This window comes from Gymnogyps californianus, chromosome 25 (genome assembly GCF_018139145.2).
Source record: "Gymnogyps californianus isolate 813 chromosome 25, ASM1813914v2, whole genome shotgun sequence".
NCBI classification, from domain to species: domain Eukaryota; kingdom Metazoa; phylum Chordata; class Aves; order Accipitriformes; family Cathartidae; genus Gymnogyps; species Gymnogyps californianus.
In genome coordinates this window covers 7,084,329-7,103,441 of record NC_059495.1, presented here as the reverse complement: position 1 = coordinate 7,103,441, position 19,113 = coordinate 7,084,329, and the positions used below count along the sequence as shown (strand labels likewise).

Below are 19,113 nucleotides of genomic sequence, written 5' to 3'. Positions count from 1 at the left end.
GCACCGGCACCGGGCTTCCCAGAACCGGGGACAGCCCTCTGACATCAAGTCCAAATTTCATCGCATCCTTTCAAAAGGACGGGTCCGGGAAATGCCACGGGGTCCGGGCACGGGATGGGGAGCCACGATGCTGCTACCAACCTGCCGGACTCATCTGCCGCCTGCGGCTGATGCTGGGGATTGAGTAAACGAGTTTTTCCCCACTTCTGGCTGCAAACGAGGAGGAATTGTGTTTACTGACCTCACGAAGCCGTCTGGAGAGACGGAGCAGTTGGGTAACATGCCTTGAGCATTTTAAAAGAGAAAGCACTTGGCATTGCATTTTAAAACCGCTTCTAACAATAATGTGTAAAAAAAGAAGGAAAAAAAAAAAAAAGACCCAAATTTCACGTGTTCCACTACATCTTTTTTTAATTTTCCAGTGGAAAAAGCCAGGAGTACTCAGCTTTTGCGAGTTGTTTCTTCTGACGGTTCAGGTTTCGGTAAACAATTTCTCAAAACTAAAAGGTAAAAAAAAAAAAGCCCTTGCTGCTTCCAGAACACTGACCAAAATTAAGTGGTTTTGCACAAACACATGCAGACACCTACGAAAAAAAAAACTTTCATGTGGGTCAAAAAGCCACATTTTGATTATTGTGATAGATGGTGCTGACGGGGAAAAAAAAAAAGGCAACAGAAAACAAACCCCAAAGCGCTTCCCAGTGTCCGGCTCCAGTTTCTGGGGTCTACTGGCTGCAACATCAGCGGCAGCTTTCCCTTAGTCAGCAGTTTTATCCAGAGACCTCCAAGGACATCCCAGGAGAGGCAGCATCCCAGTGGAAATCCCAGCCCAGGACTCCAGCCACCATGAGGACACGCAACCGTCATCCTGCTGTGCAAGAAACTTGGTTCCTGGAGGGACGCAGGGCTGAGCCATTCGCCTCCCCCCCAGCCTAGCTCCCAGCCCAAATCAGAGTCAACCAGTACACCCAAACTGGAAATCCTGAGAGGCAGATGGGTCCTGGCCTGCCTGGTGCTGTGGAGGAGCCAGAGCGGTGCAGTACGTCTTAATGCAGACCATAAGAAAATCTAAATACTGCAAGTAAAGGGAGACCTGGAGCACACGGCTGGGGGTGCTCCCATGTCCCTGCTGCAGTGTAATAGGGGCACTGTGCCTCAGTTTCCCCTAAAACCAGGTCTCATCAAGCCTTTCTTCAACATCTTTTGGGGTCAGAGGCCCCAAAAGCATGCTGCATTTAAAAAAAAGCAAAGTCCCACTGGCTGGCTTGTCCTGAGCTCCCCACCAGCCATCTGAAGAATGCCTTGGAATCACGTCAAATATTTGAAATGAGATGGGGGGGAGAGGGGGCACGGGGAGGGGAGCGCGGGGGGAGTCGCTCTGCTTTTGACTCAGTGTCTGGCTTCTTTCATCAAACCCACATTCCTACTCATGCCATCACCCTCCGGGAAAGTGCGACAACATACATAATCCATGTGGAGCCAATTTAAAATCCCCTCCGCGTAAGAAAATGCATTTCGTTCATTAACAAGCTCTGAACACTTAGCTGGGGTTAGGAGCCGGCCTGCAGCTCCACAGCCACCCCAGCAACATGGTCTTCAGCAGGGAAGGTTTCCTACACGCAGCCACATCCTACAGGAGAGCAATCCTGCCTGCAAACCCACCCAGAGTGCTGGGGGATGCTGAGCCAGCACGGCTCAGCCCACCGGAGACTTGTTGCAGTTCAAACAACGCTGGGTTTTCTGAACCAGCCACCTGAGATGGAGGTCTCTGCCTCTTCTGGCTTTACAGAAAAGGTTTAACAGGAGCAAAAAAGCTGGAAAGGAGGGGATTGCTGGAGCAGGGGACTGCTGCTGTGTCCAACACCAGCCGCGAGATGATGAGGACGGGAATTACAGCCCCAGAACCCGACCAGCTCAGACCCAGACAGAGCCCTGCGACTTTGCACATCCCAATCCACAACGGGGGCTGCCGCCGGCGCACGGCAAATAGCTGAGGACTCACAGTAACCTCTGATCTTCAGCTCTCATTCCCAAACCAGAGGGAGCCACAGAAACGAGGGGATTTTCCTCTCTGGGAAAGAAAGCTGTTATTTCTTCCTTGCATTTGTAATATTTTTCTGGCGGGTTATATTTATCCACAGGCTGCGTGGCTACAGGAACCAGATGCGGGACTGAACGGCTGCGCTGCACCAGCACAGCATCCTGGCTTCTTGCAAAAAACAGGTCCACCGGCACGGTGCACAGAGCAGGTCGCTGGACGGAGGGAGCCAGGCACTGACAGCAATTTGAGGCACGTCAAAAAATTGTGCATGCTCAGCAAGACCAGGGGAGGCGATGGGGAAAAATGTATCGCCTGCCCGGTCCTGCACGTACAGATATTGCCCCAATGACTTGACGCTGTTCACGGGACAGAAGAGCAAACCAGGTCTCAGATCTTTGCCAGTTGAGTGGAAAAAAAAAAAACCTCAACACAAAAATGTGCAGTTTCATCTCACAGTTCAGAAAGAGGCGAGCAACGGTGGAGAGCTCTGGGTTTGCCCCCCATCCGGGGCTAAATAAGCCAAAAGTTACTCTGAGCCACCCACCACATTCAACAAGGGAACAGAACAACTTAGAGCACTTTTGAATGCAAGCGCCAAGAGCTTTGCCTTCATCTAAACACACGCAGCCTTGCAGAAGCTCAGGCTTTGCATGCAAACATTTGCAGCCTGTTAATGTTACACGCTTTCAGATCCGGCGAGTGTCTACAATCTAGATACGAAGCCTGAGCCTTTTAACCAAATTACAAACTGAAACCACACTGATTTTTTTTTTTTTTTTTTTTTTTTTTTGCCACCTTTCTGGACCTGACATCAAACTATCTATCCCCTCCAGACACGAGTCCCTCCCGTGTTCAAGGAGATATTCAGGCAAGTAAAGCGACTTGCAGATTTGCACCTTTTCACATAATTACCACCCAGCGGTCACAGGCACAAATCCTCCAACCTGGGGAAGCTGGGACGGACAGAAGAGAGCAGATCTATAGGCTGGACGTGCAGGGCTGTACAGCAGGACTGAACCCAGCTTTGCAAGGGTCACCTTTGCATCGGAGACCACCAGAGAGCCGTTATCTCTGGAGCCATCTCACAATTTTGCGATGGGCAAGACTCAAGTGGCCCCCCTCAAATTCCACTGCACCTGGGAAAAATGTAGGAGCTTGTAGGAGAATCAATAAATATTTATTGTTCAACCAGCAGTATTTTGACTGGAGATGTAAGCATGGCCCCACGCCAGTGAAACCAGAGCCTTCTTGGCCAGCGCTGCAAACAAATTTTTTTCTGTATCTAGTTGGAAGATTATAAACTACACAATGAAGGAAGAAAAAAAAAAAAGAAACACAGGCAGTGAGCAGCTTAGTCACGGAAGAGGAACAAAAGAGCTGAGATGTATAACTATGTCGTGGGTTAAAAAAAAGGGGGGGATGAAGGCCCAATTTTTGGCTATGAGACAGCTGTACAGTTTATATCGGCTACAGATTTGTCCCACTGGCTTCTGCAGTGATGAGGCTTTACGCTGGATCAGAGCATATATCCCCAGCTTCAGTGGAGCTACACTGATTTGGACAAGCTACAAACTGGCCCATAACTCGCGAGAAGCAAATCTGGAGAGTCAGGTCTTGACGTACAGAGGCACAATCTTGCACCCATAAGGAAGACCCCAGTTTCTGTGGGGTTCCCCCAACCTCACAGTGCAATGAAGAGTCAGTTCCTGGCTCCAGGGGCATTTTAATGCTTGAGTAAGGCAGATCACCCCCTCCTTCTTCACTTCAGTTAGTCCCCTGGCACCATCCTACCAAGCACAAGTCTTCCCTCGAGCAAAATTTGTAAGCCTGGAAGATGCCAGCAGTTCCATCCTTTGGATCCATTCCAGGGACAGCAATGATACTTGCCCTCCCATGTCATGTAATTTGCTCACCTTGTGCCCATGCAAGGATGAGCTGACAGTGCAAAAAGGAAAAGACCCTCTTTCCTTGTCTGGGACAAATCCACCTGGATTTGTTCCTTTCTTCCCCAAAATCCCAGCTGATACCGGTACCACAACCGAAAACAGCCATTCGGAATGACAGATCTGCAAGTTTACATCCCTAAACTGTATTCAGACAAAAGTCTGATCTTACTCACACCTACCTCTTCCCCAAGTGCCCGAGACGTATCTGCTCTCACCAAAACAGCAACTGGTGAAGAACGCCAAGCCACCTTCCATTTTACCTCCAGCATCAAACTATCATCCCAGGGTCTAACCACAGGACAACCTTTGCACCCTAAACCCCGTCCCCGCTGCCTCCCCCCCCCCCCCAGCTCAGCCACATGGCAGGGATCCATCCAGGAGGATGCAGTTGCTGCTTTTTCACAGCAGCATACTCAAAAGCTGGCTCCCCTGGTAAAACTCAACGTGCCACAGACCCGTCGGAGAGCGTGCACGCTCCCAGCTACTTGCTGCCTGCCTGCCAGCAATCTGCTATGGATTTGGGAGAGCAGGATGGCATACGACGTGCTCGTCAGCTCGCTTTGGAGAGCTCAAGCGTGGTATTCCAGCATGAGACCGTGTTATCCCTTCATTTTATAAGGCCTATCAAAGCATGGCACGCTGTAATTACATGGTAAATTAGTGGCCACTTCATGTAACAACACTGTAATTACACAGTTGTTACATGCTTTGGGGAGTTTATGATGAAAAAGTGGAAGGAATGGGGCTTTGCTCCTTTTTCCTGGACATCTCACTCCCTGTACCCAGGTTAAAAATGCTGTAGTCACGGATGCGCTTTAGTCTGTGTATCCCTGAAGGAAAGGTCTATGGAGCTGCCCTCTATCCACCTCTTTTCACAGCTTTGTCCCTTAAGTAGACAGAAGTTGACACTAAAAAAGCTGGAGCTGGTGGCAGCCAGGTGCAGACAGCCCCCTTCCTCCTGGGAAGCTCTCCTTGCTCCTCCTAGCTGGATACCACAGTAATGGGCATTTTGTAAGTGCATAGAAAGATAATTGCTCTTTTTCAGTTCAAATTCTCACCTCCTCCACAGGCAATCAGCATCGAAAATGCCAGAGGAGCCCAAAGCCCTCAATTTATTAGAGTCTCGCCCTTGTTGGCTGATGATTCATGCCCACACAGAGCAATCCACAGCCAAATCCAAGCTCTCACCTTTGCTGTTAATGCATAAGCAAAAGCATTCAGACAGATGCCGGATGCAATTCTCTGCATCCCTGAAATCACTTCACCTTTCAGTGGTTGTTTCCTTTCCCTAGGCTTTGCTGGGCTTCCAGGCAAACACTCTGGCATTTTGTGTGCGCGCAGCCCATCCCAGTGAGGACAGGTAAGTGCTCGTCCAGTACAACTGATGCAGAGGAAGGGACAGAGGACATCTCGAAGCAGAGAGGGAAATGCTGGTGTTCTGCTGCTGAGTTTCATCCCACATGCGAAAACGTGACCATGCAAGCCACCAACAAGACGGATCTCTTAACAGCAGCAGGGAAACCGAGTCACCCAGTGGCTGACAGAGCTGCAGGGACCAGCCTGGAGTCTCAGCGCTGTGCAAAGATAACGCAGGATCAAACCTTCCTTTTTGGAAGAGAAGATGTTCCAAGTCCTATGCACTGCTCTTATCCCCAACCAGCTCAGCAAGTTGACTCCCCTTGAATGCGCTGATCCAGCTGTGACCCTATTCTGTGCACATATATACAGACCTCGGAGCGAAGGTATGGCTGGAAACTTGCCCTCCCTAGACAAGACAGAGGGAAGGATGAAGGATCCCATCCTATGACCATAATGAAGACGCATTCAGGCTCGTAAAGCACTTTGCAGCAAGGCACTGCGGAGGAGGGTATGCATTTGCCAGAAGACTCCACTTTAAATGCAAACTCCCTTATTTGCCTGCACTGAAAGCGAAAGCAAAGGACAAAAAGAAAAGATTGACCTGGCTATGGGAAGGGGAAGCGGTGTGATGCAGGCAGGTCCTACATCCGAATACACGCTGGGTAGAAGCTGTCCGCTTCCCTGTACCCTGCAGTAACCACAGCAGAAGAAACGTTGCTTCAGCCCTGACCCGACTTTGTCCCAAATCTTAAACAGAGGGAAAGGCTCTTGCCAGATAAAAATACACCCCTGGGATGCCACCCACGCACAGGCCAATGGAAACAACGCGTCTGTCTCCCAGCTGTCCTTAGGGTACACATGGGAAGCGCCGAAACGCGCAGGGTCCTTCCGTCTCCCGGCAGTCAGGATTTCTACACTACATGTGCACAGACCAATTCCTCTTTTCATGCTAGACAGGAACAAATCCACCACTGCGCCCGTAACACACCTCCAGAGAAAGGAAGCAAGAGGGGGAGTGGATGCAGGAGGACGGGGAGCCCAGCATCTCTGCCTCACTTGTGATGCCCAGCATCACCTCCTGCCATTACAGCCCTTCTACCGTACCTTGCGGGACGCCTCGGGGGCAGCAAGTCAGCAGCTTCATTAGCAAGAAATGTCGTTATCTCTCAGTACTTGGGAGTCCCAATTAAAACACTGCCAGCTTCCAGCAAGGGTTGCGGACCTGCTTTTAACTCTGACCACAGAGAGCAAACAGAGCTTTTGCAGAACTGGAGGAAACAAATTGTTTGCGGAGGGCAGCGTTTACCAGTCGCAAGGTTAAGTTCCCGTTAGGGTTGATTTTCGCATGGTTTGGGTTTTTACTGTCTGAAAAAAAGCCGGTAAACTAAGTCCCACCAACCCATTGGTGGATCAGTCATACATCTGCAATCAAAAGTGATGTTGCCATCTACTCTATCAGATCCTTATAATGAAAACCCATGCACATATAACCTGTATATTAAAGGAGAAGCCCACCACGGTGGTTTTTTGGCTCCTGACCTACTCATCTCACTCATACATTCTTGCTGGCAACAGCGGGGGGGAATTTGGCTTTGGAAGCTTTGTACAACTCCACATCCCTTTCAGGTTATTTTTAAACCCTTTGGACACACTACAAATCCCATCTAACTTTTACACACAGAGGCTGCCTGCACGTGTGGGTTGGAGCAGGGTTTTACTTCAGGGGAGTGAGAGGGGGACGGTACTGTGCGGCCAATGCATCTCTGCAGTTTTACAGGGCATCAAGCACCTGGCACATTAAACATCTTGCACAATTGAAAACCTATGCCTGCAACGACTCTCCCTGTGTAAGGTTAACCCTATGGATACCGTGAAGCAAATCTGCTTGCTGCTTGCTGGCATGTAAAGGAACAAGAGGCTGGACTCCTTCTCAGCGAGGCCAAAGCCCATTTTGAAAAGAAGGGCAATGGGCACGTTTGGTGGCAGACTCAGCAACCGAGACCAGGGGCTGAACGAGCCATCAGGGAGCAGTTAAGTCCACAGATGCAGCCCAAACCAGACAGGAGCAGAGAAAAGTTATGTCCCCTACACATGGCATTGCTGGATCCCAGAAACGTAAGCTGGGATCCATACTGCTTCTCTCAACATCAATCCAACCAAGCAAGAAAGCTTCAGCATTCTCTAAAAAGTTAGAGGGGAAATGAGGTTAAGCCAGCTAATTGACAACATTGACCTTTTTGGCTCACAGTGTTAGCGCAGCCACCAAAACAGAAGCGACTGCAGCTGAAGTCGATAGGGAGTCAGCTCTTTTTTACCTTTTGGGTTTTTGTTTTTCACCGCTCTTCCTGCCCAAGTTTAAACTTTCGGTCAACTCTAAAAACTGCTTGCTGACATAAGCTGCAAAAGAGCTTTCATGGAGAGAAGAAAATGAAGTTAAGGCAGCGCAAAACACCGAGTCCTCACTTCAGGCACAAGGCAATTACATTGATCCAATGCTCAAACACCTAAACAACACAGACGCCTCTGTAACATGCTCTCACCCATGCCAGGAGACGTGTAAACTTAAACAGATACTTTGGTCTGAACTGAAAAACAAACCCCACATCCCCCCAGCCCTGCCCCAACGGACCAAGTGTTTCTTCCTATCCCATTTTCTTCCCCTGCAAGCAAACAGACTACTGTCACGACCTGAAGCGCAGGAATGAGTCTCCAGTAAATGTTCTTTTAACCAAAGCTTTAGGAAATAGGCACGAACAGGTCCTCAACTCCACCAGAGCCTCTCATTTAACCTGCATAGGTGCTTTGGAAAAACATCTTCAGCATCCCCATTGCATTTTGAAGCCTGGCCCTTCAGAGCCCATACCTGAAAGCCAGGCTCAGCCTTGCTGTCAGAGGCACAGAGCACCGAAATAGCTATAACTGGTGACCGAGTCCTCTCTACGTGCAGGTAGAGCGGGAAGATGGATCACGCAAAAGACACTCTCCCCGCATCAGACACCATGTAGCCCATCAGTGGCAGATCCCCCAGGTGTGTGCCGATTTACTGGAGCTCTCTGCAGACAAGCTGATTCTACACGAGCATCTATTTTAAGTCTGAGCGCCAACCCCTGCGCCGCTCCGGCCCCCCTTGCACTCCAGCAGTCAGCTGTCATATTATTTCCCACATGCAGCCTCAAATCATATTGCCTGGCAGGAGTTGAGCCCTCTTTCTGGGTTTCCTAGAAACTTGCTAACTGGCAAAGAAATGCACAACTCTATCTTTAATTTGATTTTCTTCGCCGCACCGGCGCCACACAAAATCCAGCAAACCTCCACTTCAGCGCAGTGGGAGTTACAGCAGGGAGAGATGAAGCAACAGGACTCATTTCACCGTCCCTCGTACCCAGAAAGAGAAGTTTTTTTCCCTGCGGGCTCTCCAAGCCCCATCCTCTACCTCGACTGAGCAAGACAGGAATCAGTTGAGTGTCTGGGGTCAGCAGGCAGTCAGACGACATCAGTATGTGAACAACAGTCCTCATTATGGTAAAGGCTCAACTATTAGCGTTAACCACAGCCAGCAGCAGCTGAACTTATCGCTACAACAAAAAAACCCACACGCCTCGTTTCACTAACATGTTGCTATCTTCCCTGATAGCTCCTGCACCCTTCCTCCACACATTTCTCCAGCTCCGGGGCGGGGGGGGGGGTGTGGAATCAAAGCAGCGGGCTTTCCTGGTTTAAACGTGGTAAATCTAAAGGAGGTACCGCTGGAGTTTTGCTTCCCAAATACCAGGAGTGCTTGGACCACACAAGACATTTCCAGCGAGGGATGGGGAGAACGTACATCCCAGATAAGGAGTTTGCGCAGGGCTGCCAGCCCCGGCGTGGCTCACCCACTCGGGAAAAGGTGGGGGTGTCCCGGGGAGCTCATAAAAAAAAAAAAAAAAAACAAACCCATCCGAGTGCATCTCTCCTGCCTCCCAGCCGGAGGTGCTTGCCTACATCCTCTCAAGGATGCCAGAAGCATGAGAAAAGGAGGCTGGAGGGGCGGCGGGTTGTTTTTTAAGAGAAGGGGGTGGGTGGGGGGGGTGGTGGAAAGTCTTAAAACTGCTCGGAAAGCAAGTTCGCCTTCCCCCAGCGGTGCTGCGGGGCAGAGCCGGGGGAGCGCAGGGCCGGGCGGCAGAGCCCGGGCGGCGCCGCTCCGCTGCAACTTGGGGGGTGCGTTTCATTTTCCCTTCCCAAAGACATCTCACCCCCCCCCAAAAAAAAAACCAAACCCAGCCGTCACCGGGCAGATATTTCCCCACCACCGCCCTCGCTGCGAAAAAGGGGGAGAAGGGATCCACAGGGCTCCCCGGCGAGGGGGGGGGGGGGACGGACAGACGGAGGGGAGGGCAGGGCGCTCACCGGGGGACGGGAAGAGCTCGATGTCCACCTTCTCCGTCTTAATGATGGTCAGGTCCACCGCCGCCTTCATGGCTGGGGCAGCGCCGCGGGGGCGTCGCGCCGGGACCGGGGGGCGGCGGCGGCGGCTGCTGAGCCCCGCCGTGCGCGGAGCGGGGCGCCCGGGGCAGCGGCGGCCGGGCGCCTGCCTGCCTCCCTCCCTCCTCCTCCTTCTCCTCTTCCTCCTCCTCCTCTTTCCTTCCTTCCGCGCTCCCTCGCTCCTCTCTCTTGCTCCGCTCCGCTCCGCTCCTCCACCGCCCTTCCGCGCTCCCTCGCTGCCGCTCCGCCTCGCCCGTCCCCCGCCGCCGCCGCCGCCGCCCCGGCCCGGGCTGAGCCGCCGAGGGGAGGGCGCTGGGCCGGCCCCGAGCGGTGACAGCGGCGGGGAGGGACCCGCCTGCCCCCGCCCCGGAGGCGGCCCCGGCACCCGGCGCCGCGGGGAGCGGAGCCGGAGCTGCCCCGGGGTCCGAGGGAGTGGCGCGGCCCGGGGAGGCGAGAAGTCCAGGGGGATGGGGGATGCGGGGTGATGGGGGGGTGCGGGATGAAGGGGGGTACGGGGTGATGGGGGGGTGGGGGGTGTCAGCGCATCCAGCACAAAGTTGGGTGCTGCTGCGCCTCCGCCGCAACCTCTGCTTGCATCCCAGCCCCAAAACACGAAGGGAAAAGGGAGTTGCAGTTTTAGCACGGGAAGATGCCGCTGAGCTGCACGCAGCCCTGAGCTGGAGCCGCGGCGGCCTGCCGAAAACCGATGCTTCTTGAAACCAGGCCAGTTGCCTTCACCCTGCCTGTCTCGACACGAACCGCCGCCTTTCACGCTCGCATCACCCCTTCCTTCACGCTCGCATCACCCCTTCACGCTCGCATCACTCCTTCACGCTCGCATCACCCCTTCATCGCTCGCATCACCGGCACTGCTGCCTGCTCGGAGAGGCCCGATCCGCTCCCACCCGCAAGTGCATCCGAATGCGCGGGCACGGTCAGGGCAGAGCGTGTGTGCACAGGCACGCTCAGTCGTGTGGCGATGGGTGACGGCCAGGGGCGGTTGTTCACGGGCGTGCTTCGTACAGGTGGGAGGCCAAAAAGGTTTGGGAAGTGACTGGATAAAAAGCATCTTAAAGATGCAAGATGAGTATCATGCCAGCATGGCGTGAAGTTAACAGAAGAATATCGGTTTTCACATGAAATATGTTTTATTATATTTAGGTAGCACAAACTTCAGACCACAAACGGCAGAGCAGAAGGGAGATTATGACTCACAGATGTCAATTTACCGGTACAAGTGTTAAAAAAAAAAAAAAAAAGTCATTAGCAACCAGCTCTTGTGGTTCGCTCACTCCGAAAGTCTTAACAGTCTCCAACACACTGGCAGAGACCGGGCTGCTCTGATCAAAGATGGGCTTAAATGAACATCCCGGCTGTAACAGAGGGCAGAGAGCAGCCACGTGAGTCAGCCTCCGGGGTTCAAGGCTGCCCGCTAACCCATAGGATGAACCAGGGTCCTGCTTGCAAACACCATTGAAACCTTCAAACGCACTGGAAGATGAGCTGCAGATGCAAACGTTACAGCTCAGGATTATTTCTAGCTTCTTCAGTGCTGCCTTTCTCAGTCGCCTAAGCTGTATTTATAACTGGAAAGTTCATGTAACTAAAAGAAGCTGCAAGGTGCTGGGGCCAGAAATTGAGAGCCTGATTCTGGCTCACACAAGCAGCCGGTTTTACCTAGGCGCAGGTAAAGACGCAGCCAGCAGGAACTCTGAGAGCTAGCAAAGCCGGGCAGGCCGTTAGCTCCGGCCCAAAGTTCATCTTTCAGGTGCCCCACTCATTGACAAGCACTCGCATTTCCAATTTTACAGGCAATCGTGTTTCCAATTTACTTGCAAGCTCAATTATGGGCAACCTATTCCTGCAGCAGCGGAGTAGAACCAGCAATTCGCCGTGTGACCAATATATAACCTCCCTCCACTGACTCCCGTGTGCTTTGGAGAACCTGAGCTATGCTCAGGCAGGGCACAAGGTTTGAAACCTCGAGTTGGTAGGTCCTTGGCTTGAAACCTACCACAGGAATGAACCTGGAAATCCGAAAGTGAAAAGAGGATGGCTGTAAGGATAAAACTTGGTCCCCATTGCCTCCCCCCGTGCAGGATAATGTGCTTACACCTGCCCTTTGTTTTGGGTTTCTTTCCCTTCTTCCCCACATGGGATGGACAGCAATGATTGAAGCAAGAAACTATAGAGAGGAGATTTAGCAGAACGTTTCCAGTTGAAAATCAAAGGGGCGTTCAGGAGAAGCAGCTGCCTTTCTGTACGGTCCCTTCCAGAGCAGGCTTGGGAAGAGAAACCTGATGCAGTTATCACAGCCTGACAATCTTTCCCTTCCTACACTTCGCTCGGCGCGCTGCAAACTCCCGGGCGAGCGTGCGCGCAGGCAGGCTGCGATCTCTGCGGCGGGGCGAGTGTGGGAGAGTGCGTGCGTGTGTGCGCGCTTGGCGCGGCGGGGACGGGTTTACGCAGCTGGCTGCGGGCTCTCGGCCGCGGCGATGAAGCCATCAGAAAGCACCTGCGGTCCCAACCGTATTGAAATGACCCGAGCGTTTCCCCCCCCCCCCCGCCGCCCCGATTCGGCGGCGCTCGATAATCCCCCCTGCTCAGAGCGAGCGCAGCCTCCTGCAGCGAACCACGATCCCCAGACTGAAACAGAAGAGGAGGCGCGCGGCAAGGTCGCCGGGGCTCGCCCGAGCGGGCGCTGATGGGGACAGGCTGTCAACGCCACGTAGGAGAAGGCTCTCGTGAGCAGAGATGGTCCCAGATGGAGCTGCCGGTGGGATTAAAAAGCGGCACCGGAGGAGGCAGCGGCTGCCCCTGCGGTGTCTGTGCTTCAGCCTTGCTCCCGTGGGCCGATGCATTTGGCTCGGCCTCTCCTGCAAGCGTTAACGGTCTCAAGGACTGGCTGAACTCCGGCGCACCTGTAATGGGGCTCCTTCTCTTCTGGATGAGTACAAAGGCTCTAATAAAGATCTTTCTCGCAGCTTGTGTGTTTTTTATTAGGAAAGATACGCACGCTCTTGGCATCCTGGCTCAGCCCTGATCCCGCAAAGCCGATGACACTAAGCCACAGCTTGGTGCAGCATGGCTGCGGCGAAGCTTTGAGCTTCTCCACTCCCCTGCCTCACCCCGCCTCCATGCTCCCCCAAACTTCTGTTTCATTTTGCTTGTGCAATGTATGGCAGCCCCTACGTGCGGGGAAACTAGAAATGCTTCCAAAAGTAGCACCGGGGCAAAAACCTCCAAAGTGGAGGAAAAGAATGGAGAGCCTGCGGACAGAGATTTCCTCCTATGGCAGCTGAATCTCTCCTTCGAACTCGACTCCGTCCTAGCGGCCGCCTTAATTTGTGTTCACTTCAGAGCCTGCAACATGAAAGCCCTGGCTCTGAACTCCAGCTGAGCCGCTCAATGGCTCAGTGTTCACAGAAGGCATGGAAGGAATCCATTGATTAGTTTCTTCAGCTGGGATGTGACCATTTGGAGTCCAAGACCTGCCAAACATGACTTTGCCTCAGCAACTGGTTCCTATTTGCTGCTTACAGGCTTTAGAAAAATCTTTCCTCTTCCACATCCAAGTCTCACCCTCCTTTTCCATTCTGTCGTTATTCAACGTTAATATCTATTCAGGCTCTCTCCTGTCGAGGGAGGATGCCGAGTTGTGGAGAGCAGCCCTCCTGCCATTAATATAGCCAAAAGATTTTGCCGTTGATCGGAGATAACCATCTGCCCTCCCTCCACAATGCAGCCTGACTGTTTTTCAACAGTTTGGAACAAAGAAAGGACGGGCAGTAAAGCCACATTGTTCCCAGGGACGCTGACTAACCTTGGTTTAAAAGAATAATAATAATTATTCATTTAGCGTCGAGGAAAGGTATTACGAGACCCATTTCCGAATGCGCAGTGCAGGCAGGACTGCTCTTCCATGACCTCTCTCCTAGCTGGGGCCGGCTCTTTCCCTTTGGCAGGGCCAAATTCGCTCCTGTCATGGCCCTTTTGCAAACGGCCAGCTGCTGGCTTTCCTCCAGATGTTACGGAGCTGGGATAGCTTCTCCTCTCCCTCGGATTTACCCATTCTCATTACAGCAGGCTCAGGATTAGGTGTTACCGGTAGTCTGGAAAAGGAGGTTTTCCTAGCACCGCTGCTACCAAAACGCGGCCACCTCTGGGGTGAAATACAACGGCTACGTAATAACGCGGAGCAACACCACCCAGCTGTTATGGACAGGAAATGAAGAACACCATATCCAATTAAAACTGCAGGGGGATATTTATGGCAGAACGTAATTAGCCAAATTGGAGCCTTCCCCAAAACTGCCATGGGATTTTTAATGACCGCAAGCAGTCAGGGCTTCGGTTTGATGTTTTGTCAAGTAAACAATATCCAGAGGGCATGAGACAAAAATCAGGAGCAAAGGGGAAGGGGAAAAAAAAAAAAAAAAAGTGTCGTGCAGTTCCAGGGAGAAACGGAGACATGAAAGGATTTATCGTAAGGGTGACATTGTTGGAAAGAGCAGCAGCCACCACTCCAAGAAAGGAAAGAGCAGGGAGGTGGCTCTGGGAGTGGAGGTGGCCCTCTGCAATGAGAGGAAAGAGCAAGCAGCTGCCATGACTATTCCCCAGGGAGATACCTTTCCTGGAATTTAAAATGATATGAGAAATTCTTTTAAGCGCTGTAATAGCTGGGAAGTATTTGAGTGAGTTGTTCCACGCTGGTAAAAGGAGGCTAGATTAGTAGTCCTGGTGACTACAGCCTCCCCTTTTTGGCTAAGCAGCGGGCATGGAAATAGAGCTTGTTAGGCAGCACGTACTGCATGTGCGCCCCGGGGCTGTCTGTAGGGAAGGCAGGCTGCTCTCAGATCTAGCATTTGTGGCCAAGAGGTGATGACCATCACGAAAGCATTGGCTCCTCCATGACCCAGATGGCTGTAGCCTCTGGGGTCCCCTTGCTGCTCCGCGCTGTAGGGCTGGAGTCACGGAAAGACCCCCATCCTCCACGCTGGCTGCGTTAAAAGCAAGTTTCTGTTCACGCTGCGGAGATCCAGACTTCAGGCCCCGGCTCAGCCCCGAGACATCGCTGCCACAATACCGTCCTCTGATTGCCCTCCAGGCGCGAGCAGAGGAAGCCGCCTCCGAGCCTCCCCGACTCCTGCTCTCATTAACTTCCCAGCGGAGATGGCTCACAAAAGCATCTTTGTGGCCAGCTAGGAGTCAGGACTCCAGCACACACACATCCCTGCGTGGCTGCGAGGGAGCGACAGCTCCGGTCCGCACGCCGTAGGTTCCTCAATCAACAGTCTCACAAGCTGCTTGAGCATCTTCAAGTGCCTCCAGCTATTGGTTTCCCAGAGGTCCCATGCTGATTCATAACCTGATTAGCTAATCTGGGCTCGAGCAGTGTAATTCTGCCTTGAGTTTCGTTGGTGGGGGGTGCTGTCACTCACTTGTTATCCTGCAGGAAGAGCTGGCTGGATGGAAAATCCTCGTAAGCTGTTCTGCAGCGCTGTTTGCTCTTGGTACATTTTCCCTCTCCTCCTCAAGTAACAGTGCTGAGCTCTTGGTAAACATAACCTGAGGATTTTTGCTGTTTAACTCTTGATATTCGCAATTACTCTGAGCACGCACACACGATACACATCAAACCTCACCCGTAGGACCTCTCATCTTTGGTCAGATCTCTTGGGCAGCCTCCTTCATAGCAGAAAAAAATGCAGCCAGCTCAGAATTAAGCAACACATCTCTGCTTGCGACTTCACCCTTGGCATTCACTGGTCTCTGGCAACAGAGGTTTCTGAACCAATTTCTGATGGTCCTTGAGATCCCCTTCCCTGGGACACAGGTGAGGGATTACGAACGAGAGGCAATGGGATCATTGCTAATAAAGCAGATCTCTTGGACAGCCAGACTGTATTCACTAACACTTATCTGCTCTTTCAATCTTTCAAAAAAACCACCACCAACAAAAAAAGATCCACTGCTTCAAGAAATTACCAAGTAACAGCCACATTTCACTTTCATGAAGGTGCCAGGAGCCACACAGAGGGGTTCAAGAGATGAAAGTTGAATTCCTGGTCAATATTGCTACATGACCTCTTACAAACTTTTGTGCCTCCATCTCCCTTTTTTAATGAAATGACACTTTCTCAGTTCACAAGGGGCTGGGAGCATCAGTTCAGCAGTCCTGAAGGAAAAGCTCAGGGGCTGGGGACCGTGAAGGGGTCTCTCTCTCGCCAGAGAGAGATTTGAGGGGAAAGCTCAGGAAAGAGAACCGGGATTCCCGTCCCTTGTCACGCAGGACCCTGGGAGGCACAGACACTGATCCAACAGCCAAGATCCCTCCAGCCCAAACCACTGTCCCACCGTGACCATGAGATGACAGGTGCCTACAGCCAGTCTACGGAGATAATACGGCGATGGGCACGATTACCCCACGTACACCAAGCCCACAGCAAGGGAATTACAGGATGAGACCCACACTAGCAATTAAAGCCCTAAAGCTGCCCTCCCCAGATAGGCTCTGCTGGCGGAGACACCCCTTCAGCCCACCGCATCGCTCCTGGGATGAAGGATTCGCCTGCGTATGTGTTTCAAAGAGGAAAAACCCTCGCCCGGCGCTGGAAACCTCCTCGCTTGCAATTGTCTCCGCTTGGCAACCCGGCCCGATAGTGAATAAACGACAGAGAAATATTCCTCTCTACACGTGTTTGGGTTTTTCGGGGTGGTTTTCTTGGACGGCGATCCTGGCTCTCCAACAATACCCGTCTTGTTCGGCCCAGCGCTACAGAGCAGGCTTGAATAGATCTGTCTAAAATTATAAGCGGGCAGCCCCTGGGCTCTGAGAGATCACAGGCCACATGCTGGGGCTGAACAAAGACTCTGCTATTTCCTAACAATTAGCCCAGCTAAAAGGACATCTATCTCCTTCCATTAGAGCCACCACGTGCCTCCCAGTCAGTCCATTGTAAAGCTAATTAAATAACACGCCTCTCTCCCCATGAGGGTCTCCTGATTAGTTCGCCTAGGTCCTAAATCCTTGCTGGTGTAAATGGGGAAGAGACAGCTGGTCGGCAGGGGCCTGCGACTCCAGTGGAAGTATGGTCACCCATCTACAGCTATCATCATCATCACCAGTTATTTCAGGTTTTTTAATTATCTTCAGAAAGCCGTTGAACGGAGATCTTGAGATACAAGGGGGTTTAGCACACAAGCTGGTTTGCTTCCCTATCCGCTTCGCCGCTGCCTGCAGCAAAAGTTGTGAAAACAGCTGATTTTTTTTTTTTTTTTTTTTGTGCTTTGCTGGTAGTTGAAGGAAAAAAGCAGACGTAAATATTTTTTCTAAATATGTTCCGGGTTGATGCAAACCGGTTTGGGGTTTTTTTCACACACTTCTCATTGGGCTAAAACAGCGAAAAGAAAATAAATAAGGAAAATGGTGTGTCATTCAACCTGAGCTAAAACTTTCTATTTTTGCACTTCTAAAATGGGAAGAAAATTCAAAATGGGAAAGGAAAAAAGTCAATTAAGAGCAATATGTTAACAAACCCTCTTTTTGCCCAGTTAGTTCGTGTCTTCGAGGAGGTTTCTGTGGGAGGGGTAGGTCTCGGGTGCGGATGAGCTGAAAGGAATCTGCCTTTTTAGCTGGGAAGCCCGATCAGTGTTTTAGCATCATGAGTGAGTTGAAACTCTCAAAATATATCTCTGAGGCTTGGAGTTTCCTTCCAACCTGAAAATTAGTTCTGGCAAGTCAAGAAAATTCATTCCGACGATACACCAAACGTCACAGGGGCTGTCTGCGATGTCCTGAGCAATGCTTCAGGGAGGCCAGGGGCCACCACGAGCCATCATCTGTCCCCGGAGGAGGTCGACACGGCTCCTCTGCGTCGCCCAACCTGCACCTGCTCAAGCCAAACGCCGCAAGCGGCTTTTCTCTCCGTCGACCCATCCCAGTTCTTCGGCGTGAACTACGTTTGCACCACCCCGAGTGTGCAGCCTTGCACAACAGCATGAAACTGCTAAATCGCTCCAGATGTTCAACACCTTTTCTCACACGCTCCCAAGACCCGGAAGAAATACAGTTTCCTTCTGCCAAGTCTACAGTCAGCAATAGTTGCGAATATCCCCTTTACCCCCTTTAAATCATTATTTTCCACCCTTGGCTATTTAAATCATTATTTTCACACCGAGAGAGCATGGTTGGAAAACTGGAAGGTGGGTCAACAGACTAATGAGCTGATTTCCTGTGGACCTTCGGCTCCAGGCTTGAAACAGCTGGACCTGCCGCTACAGATGGAGCTCCATCCACCCAAGGAAAACAGAAAGACCCCATTCCTCAGCTCTCGTGGTGGGGAGACAGCGGGAGGAAGGACACAGAGGAGGAGGCAGAGCTTGGTTTCATTCTAATGGGAACGAAAGCTTGCTCCTGCTTTCCAAACCCACGAGCCACCCGTGCTGCTCACAGCCACCCTAGGTAGCAGCCGCTGTTGGAGCCTGGGTGGGAAAATGCTGGGAAGCTTTAGAAATGCATCAGGGCTTGCCAGGAAATACATTAATTAGTGTGTGTGTATGCATGTCCATAGGGTTTTATTGTAAAAGCACAAGGATCAACTCATTGCCCATTGCTATTGAAATCATATTTACCCTACACTCAGGAAATGCAAAAGTTTTACATCAAATAACCAAATTTTACAGGGACATATCAACAGGGCCAGGTAAATCATCATTAAAAGATGCTACATGACTCACTTGAAGGCCTAGAAGGGGCTAATACAAGAGTCAAGCCCAAAACAGAGTTTGAATGTAACCTAGGAGCATGCTACTCAGCCCTCTGGCTGCTTTCAAACCCCAACAGCCGGATCTGACTGCTTCATTCATCGCAAACCTACCAAAAAAAAGGGTAAGAGCCAAGAAAAAGATGTCTTATATTAACTGCCTGCCTCCTCTCACCCAGCTAGTGCCCTTGATCCCAAAGCTATGGGAATGGCTCCACAAGCCACTTGATTAATAAGAGCCCGGGGGGGAAAATCGTTTATATAACCTCGTCTTCTCTAAGCTTCCTAAGTGCTTTAGAAAGTGGCTGCCCTGGAAACCCAAACTGGAAACGAAAAATATTATCTCTTCCATTTATAAACATCTCCAGCGCTAATGAAGTGAGGAGCGGCAGCAACGGGGAGGGGAGCATCGAGATGCACTTGGCAGGCGTGGGAGAGCCCCGATAAAACCATTTCGTTTCAGGTGGGTGTGGAGCGGAAAGTCCTCCCACCGCGGTCCGGTGCCACTGTAGGCTGCTGACTACAGTGCTGCGAGGCCCCC

At 51.7% G+C, this 19,113-nt stretch overlaps 1 protein-coding gene across 4 annotated transcripts in view; it reads right to left on the bottom strand.

Annotated features, from left to right (window-relative positions):
• Positions 1-19,113, bottom strand: part of ETS1 (ETS proto-oncogene 1, transcription factor) — a 70,703-nt gene that overhangs the window by 35,528 nt on the left and 16,062 nt on the right. For 3 of the 4 annotated variants that reach the window (XM_050910925.1, XM_050910926.1, XM_050910927.1), the window contains exon 1: positions 9,733-9,802. The exons of the other annotated variant lie outside the window; for it this stretch is intronic. In XM_050910925.1, coding sequence (XP_050766882.1) covers positions 9,733-9,802 — 70 coding nt within the window. Of the gene's footprint in view, positions 1-9,732; positions 9,803-19,113 lie in introns of those variants that run through there. 4 annotated transcript variants of the gene reach the window in all.